A 10,439-nucleotide genomic window follows, 5' to 3' on the forward strand; every position below is an offset into this window, starting at 1 on the left:
TCATGCCACTTGCCTCAAATGAATTTAAGTGAGTGTGGCAGTGGAAAGTAATTAAGCTCTATATTGGTGGGTGGACTGTTACTTCTGGGTTCCCCTCATCATTCGTCTATAAAATGGTGAAGGCAGTTGCTATTGTTACCATAAGAGCCAGCTCCGACTTCCTTTAATTTCTTGCTTCATATCCACTAGCTACATCTGTTACCAAGTTAATTTCAGTCCTAATGGGGTTTCATCTCCCACTCATCTTTGCTCTTCTCAGTGTAAGCTCTGCAATTTGATTAACTTTTCCATTCTCTCTCATTGTACTCTATATAAACGAAAGTTTTGTGTTCCTATAATTCTCTCCGATTTTATTTAGTACGTACTTAAGTGTCGTCCACTAATTAATTACACTTTGTGATTTGATTTTAATTTGAGTTCGAATTAATGTTGCAGCTAGCAGCAGTGGCACTGGCAAACCATGCTGCTCAACCAGCACCTCAACTTTACTGGAACTCCGTCCTGCCAAACACACAGATGCCAAGATCTATCAGTGAACTTCTGCATCCTGGTTTGTGTTGAGCTCTTTAGAATCTTAGATATCTCTTCTACCTGCCATTTTACTAAAATATGTTCCACCACATATTTATCAGTTAACCACTGTTATTACATGAGTGACACATATTCACAAATCGGCTGATCACTTATTTTCCATTATGACGTTGATATATAATTTGCAGACTCCACAAATGAAGAAAAGAGCACAAATGACGTTGGCAAACCTGAAACTTTCCCATTGGGCAATAAACATTACTCCAGTCAAAAACATTATGGAAGAGGCAAACCTGAAACTTTCCCATTGGGCAATAAACATTACTCCAGTCAAAGACATTATGGAAGAGGCAAACCTGAAACTTTCCCATTGGGCAATAAACATTACTCCAGTCAAAGACATTATGGAAGAGGCAAACCTGAAACTTTCCCATTGGGCAATAAACATTACTCCAGTCAAAAACATTATGGAAGAGGCAAACCTGAAACTTTCCCATTGGGCAATCAGCATTACTCCAGTCAAAAAAAGTATGGAAGAGGTGCTTCTCCATCCGACAATCAACCACCAATTCCATAGAAATTCAAACACGGCTACTTTCTTGCCACGAGAAAGCGCTCAATCGATCCCCTTCTCCTCTAACAAACTACCAGAAATTTTCAACCATTTTTCAGTGAAGCCAACATCTGAGGAAGCCAAAACAATTAAGCAAACAATCGAAGAGTGTGAAGCTCCAGACCTTAAGGGAGAGGAAATATATTGCGCCACATCTTTAGAATCAATGGTTGATTTTAGCACTTCGAAGCTTGGAACAAGAAACGTTGAAGCAATCTCGACGGAGGTATTGGAAAAAGGAGCCACCATGTCCATCCAAAACTATACAACAATGCCGGGACTGAAGAAGTTGGCAGGTGACAAAGTCGTTGTGTGTCATAAGCAGAACTATCCCTATGCTGTGTTTTTCTGCCATGCAATAAAACATACAGCAGCTTATGCTCTCTCCCTGAAAGGCGATGATGGGGAGAAGGTTAAAGCAGTAACCATCTGCCATCTAGACACATCAGAATGGGACCCAGAGCATATGTCCTTCAAAATCGTCAACGTTAAGCCCGGAACCATTCCCATCTGCCATTTCATTTCCACTGATGCTATTGCCTGGGTTCCGAACCACAAATCTGCATGATCATCACTTAGCACTAGTACTGTGCGTATAATATGCCTGTATAATTATCTCCCTACTTATTTCTGCCTGTTCATCATGTGGTGTAAGATATATGTTGAGATGAAGTTTTTGGGATTAGTGGTCGAAATTAACCCGATCATGTTTTCTCTTGTAACTATATAGACTTCAACTTGTACTCATAATAAAGCATGCTATATTTATGAAGAGATATTAATCTTCAGGCAAATAGATATTATGAAAACATATATAGCAATTTATCCAGAAGAAATATTATGAAATGAAAAGAATAAAAAGTAAAAAAACAGAAGGAAAGGAATTCGCACCTGCTATGTATGAAAGGACCAAGATTGTTTTCCCTTTGGTTAATGACTAGAAAAGCTCACTTGCAGATTGCTTTCTCTGACCGTAGATGCAACAGAAATTTTCTCTTAATAATAGCACAATGATCGGGTAATTGTAAGAACAAGTTGATTTAAAATTCCTTGACCCAAAAAAAAAAAAAAAATCATTTCAAATTCAGGTCAACCCATAGATTTCTTGCCTTTTTCTTCTTCATCACGTTGGGCTTGTCTTCTTCTTGAGGATTGTATAGGCCCAGGAAATGCTTTGAGGTAGTTTTTGGCCTTGGAAGTTGGGACCCAACCCAACTTCACAAAAAGAAAACAGATTTGCCAAAAATCAAATTTCAAGTCTCTCCTCAGATCACTAATACAGATCAAATTTTGGATTTGATGAACTAAAGTGGTTTTACTTTCTCTGTCAGTGTTTGATGACTTAATTTGTTATTTACTTCTTTTTTTTTTTTTACTTGATCTTTGTAGGGGTTTTTTTCTTCCGGTAACTTAAACGGGCTGGGCTGCCGTAAAGGGTAGATTGATGAAATTGTCTCCTTTGTCTGAGTTCGAAAATCAAGCCCCAAAAGCGCTTCGAAAGGGCAGTAGAGCCTTAGGAAGCGTTCTAGTCATCTTCACCAACTAAAACAACAGCAACTTACAGATGATTTCTTAAGGCTTACAGATAAATTTTCTAGCTTGGCATGAGAGGCTTGTGACATGGAAGCAAAATCAGCATGAGTTTAGCACCAAAGAGGAAAATATGGCTTCCTAGGGAGAAATGGGAGTGTTTAAGGTGAGGAAGAAGAGGTTTGCAGGCTGATTTGGCTGAGGAGAGAGAAAGAAAGAACAATGTTCTTCCAGTAGCTTGACAAAGCTTCTGACAGATGTGAAAGTCGTCTGCCATAAGAGGAAAATGAAGAAGAATGGTGAATAGTGCATGAAATTGCTGGGTTTTTGCAGGTAAGAGAGAAAGCTTGCTCTCTGAATTTGAGTTGGTTTTTGGTTGGGTAGAAGAGGCCCCCTTTTATAGCTGCGGGAAACCATCTTTTTTCAAGAAACCCTAATGGTTTCTATCCATTTTGGCCAAGCTTTTCCCTTCATTTCTCTTCTCCTCCCTTGACTTTTCCTATCTTGGTGAAATTTCCTCTGCCTATTTGCACAAAATTAGAGATTTTGAGGAGCTCAAGACCCCTTTCCCGCAGCTGCCTCAGTGGAGAATCCCCATTTTCAGTCATCTTTCTTCCTTCTTTTCTCCCATCTTCCAAGGTTAGGTCTGATGAGGGAAAGAAATGGGTATGCACACTGGTTTGAAGGGTATTTTTGCTTGAAACTTGTTCTCTCCCATGTGCTGGAGCTTCCCAGCAACTTACACACATGGATATTTTGGCTTTCATCGTGGCTTTTGTTTTCAGCTAGGTGCTGGAGATTTCGCAGATATTTTCATGAGTTGCTTGGGCCTTCTAGGACAATAGGTTGGTTTATCAAGTGAATGGGCTAACTTCATCAATTGTTGGGCTATTTTGGTTGAGTTAATGGACTATTTTGGTTGAAGTAATGGGCTATTTTGGTTGAATTAATGGGCTATTTTTCTCTCTTTGTGCTCACCCACATATTTGGGCCTAAGAAATGGGCTTGAGTTCCGGGGCTCCCAAGCAACCCCGGGACTTCCATTTCTCGGCCCATCAATGGGCCTCATATCAACTTATTACCATCCATATCACAACCCACTCAAGCAAGCCCTGGGCATCTTGCGTGGCTTGGGCCCACTTAAGCTTGTAGCGTGACGTGTTGCTTATTTGCTTGGCATGGCATGTGTGCAAGCGCATATGACGAACTTTAGCGTGCCCAAATTGGGTTTATTCTCGGTAAGGTATCGCATTGGGCCGAGAATTTAATTGGGCAGAACTGTGGATTTTTGGGCCTCAACAATCTTATATATATTGGTTTTCTTTTTTTCCTTAATATTCACCACCTTTCTGTTGCATAAGTATTTCAGTCTTAACGGGTTTCCATCTACCACTCATCTTTGCTCTTTTAAGTGTAAGCTTTTTTTTTTTTTTTTTAAGCACAAGATTAGAGGGGAGGGGGATTTCTCAATGTAAGCTTTGCAGTTTCATAATTAATATTTCCAATATCTCACTGTTAGTAAAATATGGAACAGGAAAAGTATGAATAAAATACACACATGTTTTATTTAGCAAAATTTTGACAAGATACAACTGAAAAGTTTGGCCACTATATAATATTTTGATATAATTTCTACACTTCTTCTCAAAAGATTAGATCACTTCACATCTTGTGTATGTGAAAACTAATGTAAAAAGTTGAAACTTTATCGTAAAACCTCGACAAAAATGAGCTCTACTAGAAAATGTTCAATTTGGATTCGTTGATTTAAATGGCAATTTGACACTTGATAGAAATTTTTACATACATGTGTTAGTGTTTGATCACTTCACATGTTACTTACTATATTTATTCCACTCAAGTTAGGTAAATATTATTATCAAACATTTCAATTAATTTGTGATTTTTTTATTATTTAATCAATTATGAATTAATGGATTCTTCTTGTTGTTTTGAAGACCAATAAAAAAAAAAGGGTAAGGATGGCTTATAACTCTGATAAAACAACAGTGACGTGGACAGCAGATGTTACACCGTACTGAAGATTTTTGAAGATTCTTTATTTGGGTTTCTTTCAAGATGAAAACCATATTATCCACAACCACAATGAAGAAGACAGAAAATGGAGTAATTCAGATGTTACCAGCCATCCACGACAAACTGAAGTCTGCAAAGCATTCGTAATCTAAAGGGAGACTTTGGAAAAGCCCAAAGGAGAGAGAAAATTTTTAAAAGAAGCAAAAATGGACAAAATTGCCCTTATTTATTTTTTGATTTCCTAAGAAATCCTTTACATTTGCATGTCTTTGGTTTGAAAGTTGAGAGGTTATTCTGTCTTTTTTCAAAAAGCTTTGGCTTTTTCCAAAAGTGAAAGTTTTTTTATGGGTAAAACCTAAATTTACTTAATCCCTAAAAAGGATGGGGAGGCTGCGCAATACTTAGCCACGTGTAGGCCAGGAGGCTTTCCAATTTTAATATATATATAAATTGAAAAAATAAAATAAAAATCAATCTATTATCCTATATAAAATAAAGATTATTGCTTCCATGGGCAGTGCTATGCACAGGACAGTGCCTGCCCAGCACAAATTTTTTTTAAATAAAAAAAAAAAATCTACATATGTTATAAGCTCATCCAAAAAAATAAAATAAAATAAAAGTAAATTCTACATATATGTTGCCCATCTAGGTGGTTCCATATCTTCTCTCTCCTTCTCTTTTGGCTATTAGACTTCTTGTTTCTCTCTCTCTCTTTGCTACCTCACATCAGCAAGTTTCTCCCTCTCTTTTTTTGGGGTCAAATTCTTCCTCTATTGACAAAATCTTCTATTATCTTGGGTGGGCAACTTGGCAACAACATCTTCTCTTCTCCTTTTGTCAACAACAAGTATTATTCTCATTCTCTCATTTGCTATATATCTTTAATTATAGTTTTAATTTAAAATTGAGTATTCTAGGGTTTAATTAGGGATGAATTATAATTTTAGAATTTTGTTGAAATTAATTAAGGCTTCGATTAGGGGTGAATTATTCTACTGCTTTGGTTTGGAATTTTGTTAAAATTGAGTATTATAGGGTTTAATTATGGATGAATTATAATTTTTGATTTTGGTATTATTGAGATGTTATTATGAGAATTTGTTTCATTTTTTTATTGGTATATTTGATTAAAATTCTTTCTACATATTATTCATAGGCTATCTTTTATTATGTCGGATCACAATCGGAATCCCAAGAGAACAAAGAATTTGAATAGTGTTGTTTTGTATTGCATTGCATTTACTTTTGGTTTTAGTTTTGCTTTTAGTGTAAATTACTCAAATGGTCCTCAAATTTGTACCCGATTTACATTTTGGTCCATAAACTAAATTATTCATTCAAATGGTGCACCAACTCTTTATTAATCAGTGCTTTGGTCCTACCGTTATGTTTTCTATTAAATTTAGTCATGTGAGCAGCACATGCTACATTTGTAGGGGTAAATAAGACTTTTGACCACTTTATCACCTATGTATCACCACTTTATAACCTATTTGGAGAACATAGGTCAGTTATGGACGGTTTTACAATTATATTTGACGGCAACATTAACATAATGTAACAGTGGGATCAATGGAGCGATTAATATAGAGTTGATGGACCGTTTGAACGAATAATTTAATTGAGGGACCAAAACGTAAATTGAGTATAAGTTTGAGGACCATTTGAGTAATGTACCCTTCGCTTTTATATTTGTTGAACTTTTATTTATGGATAGATATGCATTTGAGGGTAAGACCCATTATGTTCCCCCTGACTTGGTGTATCTTTTTATGTTTATTAATGAAATTCACTCGAACTGTTGAGTTTAGTATGTAAGTTTTGCCTAACCGGCTTTTGAATCCTAGAACCGCCACTGTTGCTCCATCCTCCATGCACTTGCATGTGCTCTTACAAAGTGTGAAGTAGATTTTGTGTGCTCCAAGTCATTGACTAGAGCTGAAACATGGTTAGCTAGATTTATAAGGACCCATCTCTCTATTTCCTAGACATATACCCATCTCTCTATAAATCTATATGTAAAACTCAATTTCAAACTTAAATGACCAGTAAGATATAAGAGGTCATAGTATTCCTATGTTTTTACATCGTTGCCACCAGACTTCTTATTTTATTTATAATTTATTTCAAGCATTTCATTAACTGCCATAATTGTAATTAATACTCCATATTAATAGCATATCAATCACCCCATTTCTTTTGATTGCCATTCCCTCTAACATATCGCCCCTTAAAATTGAAAACCAAAAAAAAAAAAAATGTAAATTACATATCCAATAATGTACCTATGAAAAATATAAATATAAATATATACGTATAAAAATATAGGTTTATTATTTACCAAATAAAAAATATAAAAAAACTAGGTCAGTTGCTTTGTAATTGAAATTTCTATACATTTTCCACAAATTAAAAATAGGTACACAATAATTTATAGAAAATATAGGTGCATTATTTATCCATAGGTAAAAATACCTATAAATGCACATAGGTAAATTATTTACCCATATATTATTTTTTTGCTAAGGATTTACCTTAGTTTTTAGTAGATTAATTTACCTACCTAGAGGCATAGGTAGCTTAAAAAAATTGTAGCACCTTAGTTGGTTGCATACTAATTTACCTACCTAGAGGCATAGGTTGCTAAGAAAAAATGTAGGTAAATTCATGTACCTAAACACATAGGGGTCAAATAGAGAATAACATGTTATTTCCCTTCGAACAAATTAATTTCAAACCATAACAATAATTGAATTCGGAAATTGGTATAAATAAAAGGAAATAAATAAGCTATCAATTTGAAAATTAAAATAAGAAATGATCAAGTAGTCATATTTGAAAAAAAAGAAAAGAATATATTCTTGGTTTTTATAGGAACAACGTGTATATTCAAACCAAATGGCAGTAACTACACCAAGCTTTAATTACTTTTTTTTAAGGCCAAAAGTCACTTTTGGTCTCTGTAGTTTGACACTTCTATTACTTTTGACGCTGTAGTTTCAATTCCGTCAATTTTGCCATTGTAGTTTCATATTTGTAGCAATTCAAGGACATGTTAATATTAATGTCAATTTGTTTAATGATGCAAGGGGTAATTTCGTCATCCCAAAATCCTTGAGCATAAAAGCTTGTCTGAAATTCTCCCCATTTCATATTAGGGCTCGAAATTCAACCACTAATCCCAATTTTTGAAGAACCCTATACCCAAATGACCAATTTCAAGCCCTAATAACAAATTAGGGAAGTTTTAGATGAGCTTTTATGCTCAAGGATTTTGAGTTGAAGAAATTGCCCCTTGCACTGTCAAAGAAATTGATAGGAATACTGACTTGTCCTTGAATTGCTACAAATACAAAAATACAGGGTCAAAATTAACAGAATTTAAACTATATGGTCAAAAGTGGTTAAAGTGCCAAACTACAAGGACCAAAAGTGACTTTTAGCCTTTTTGTTTAAATAAGGAAAAAACTTACCTATTAAATCCTTGGAATCTATACAAAATTGAAACACAGTTAATCAGCATTGAATTGCAGCTAATTTCTTAAACAAGGGTATTATAGGAATTTAAAAAGTATAACATTTAATCCATTGAGCTTGATTAGGAATCTTGATGAGTTGGATCCTAGTTATATAGTTTCTCTTATAAAAATCGGGTTTTATTTATAGACAAATAAAACAATGGGTTGTAGGTAAGAAAATATTAATTTGAAGGGAAAGTGTCACATCCTGGGATCGGCTCCGCCGTAGCACGATATTGTCCGCTTTGGGCCCCCCTCTCTGCCCGCACGGTTTTGTTTCTGGGAGCTCACGAGCAACTTCCCAGTGGGTCACCCATCCTGGGATTGCTCTGGCCCCCAACTCGCTTAACTTCGGAATTCCTATGACTCCGAAGCCAGTGAGCTCCCAAAAGGCCTCGTGCTAGATGGATGCGGGTGTGTACATATAAGACACATCACCCCCTCTCCGTTGGTTGATGTGGGATCTTACAGAAAGAGTCAAATTTACTAAATTAATAAAGCATAAATTGGAAAGGGAAAAGATCTAGAGGATGCATTGTAGGATTGCTCATGCCAATAATTGCACCCTCTCGATATTGAAAAACCTATTGTGTATTATTATCTTCAATCATGAATGATGCACCTAAAACCCAAGTGTCCCAAGCCAACCATTGCGCTCATACCACTTGTTGCAGTACACATTCACCCGTTTTTAAAGAAAGAAATTCTACCAATCGATATTGTCTCAAATTTAATCACATAGGTCTATTATGGTTAACCATATGTACTTTTATCGGCCATATAGAGGTACCTTTTTCCAACGTGCAACAATTGTATTTGATTCACAATTATGTCTGATATACATCACATCATGCCACTTGCCTCAAATGAATTTAATTGAGTGAGGCAATGGGAAGTAATTAAGCTCTATATTGGTGGGTGGAGTGTTACTTCTGGAACCCTCATCATTCGTCCATACAAGGGAACAATTCCCTTCCTTCTATAAAATGGTGAAGCCAGTTGCTATTGTTTGTTAGAGTTTTAGGATCTGAGTGTTAGATTTTGTGAGAAGAGAGAAGAGAATTTAGTGAAAACTTCCAATACTGCTCTGCTATACGTGTAGCAGAGAGAACATTCTGTTTTGTTATATATTTTCAGTACAACAACACACACTTGGTGTGAGAAGAAAAATGACTGTTATGCACAGTACCAGCTGGATGCTTTCCATCAAAGTAATCTCAGCCATTCACTATCTAACCAATCAAGCTATGACACCTGGACTAAGTATAAAGAAATACAACTAAGCAGAAAACAAGACTCTTAATCCTGAAATCAACTTAAGCACTTATAATTCAACACTCCCCTTTAAGTCTTGAGGTGATTTCACTCCAAGCATGCCTCTGAGATAATTGAATCTGTCTTTGGCCAGAGGTTTGGTAAAAATGTCAGCCAATTGTTCATTTGTAGGACAATATTCCAGATTGATTACCCCTTCTTGCAATGCATCCTTGATGAAGTGATACCTCCTGTCAATATGCTTTGTCTTCTGGTGGAATACAGGGTTTTTAGTGATTGCAATTGCTGAGATATTATCACAATGCAATGGAGTAGCTTCAGTTTGAAGCTCTCTAAAGTCTTCTAGCACAAAACGGAGCCAAATAGCTTGAGTAGTAGCCTCAGCTGCACTGATGTACTCAGCTTCTGCAGTAGACAGTGCAACACAGTTCTGTTTCACTGAGGCCCAAGAAAATACTCCACTTCCAAAACTAAACGCATACCCTGATGTGCTCTTGCAATCACCAACTGATCCTCCCCAATCACTGTCACAGTAACCAACTAGAATTGATCTTTTGCCTTTCACATATTCAAGACCATAGTCCAGAGTTCCTTTGATGTATCTCAAAACCCTTTTAGCTGTTCCATAGTGTCTATTTGTAGGACAGTGCATGAATCTAGCTAGCAAGCTTGAGGCATACATGATGTCTGGTCTTGTAGCAGTTAAGTACAGCAAGCTACCAACAATGCTTCTGTATTGTTCTTCATTTGCAGCTCAACTCCCATCATCCTTAGCTAGTTTCTCAGTGGCAACAAGGGGTGTTGTCACAGGTTTGCACTCAGTCAAACCAAACTTGCTCAACAAGGTGCTAGCATATTTCTTTTGATGTAGAAATATACTAGACTCAGTCTGAATAACTCCCATGCCAAGAAAGTGATGAAGTAAGCCCAAA

The 10,439-nt window shown here is 36.1% G+C and overlaps 1 protein-coding gene across 1 annotated transcript; it reads left to right on the plus strand.

Moving 5' to 3' along the window:
* LOC18793668 (BURP domain-containing protein 5) lies at positions 120 to 1,938 on the plus strand. The gene is made up of 3 exons (XM_020569589.1): positions 120 to 260; positions 436 to 550; positions 720 to 1,938. The coding sequence occupies exons 2-3, from the start codon at positions 461 to 463 to the stop codon at positions 1,710 to 1,712; spliced, it is 1,083 nt and encodes a 360-aa protein (XP_020425178.1). The 5' UTR covers positions 120 to 260; positions 436 to 460; the 3' UTR covers positions 1,713 to 1,938.

Source organism: Prunus persica, chromosome G1 (genome assembly GCF_000346465.2).
Source record: "Prunus persica cultivar Lovell chromosome G1, Prunus_persica_NCBIv2, whole genome shotgun sequence".
NCBI lineage: Eukaryota > Viridiplantae > Streptophyta > Magnoliopsida > Rosales > Rosaceae > Prunus > Prunus persica.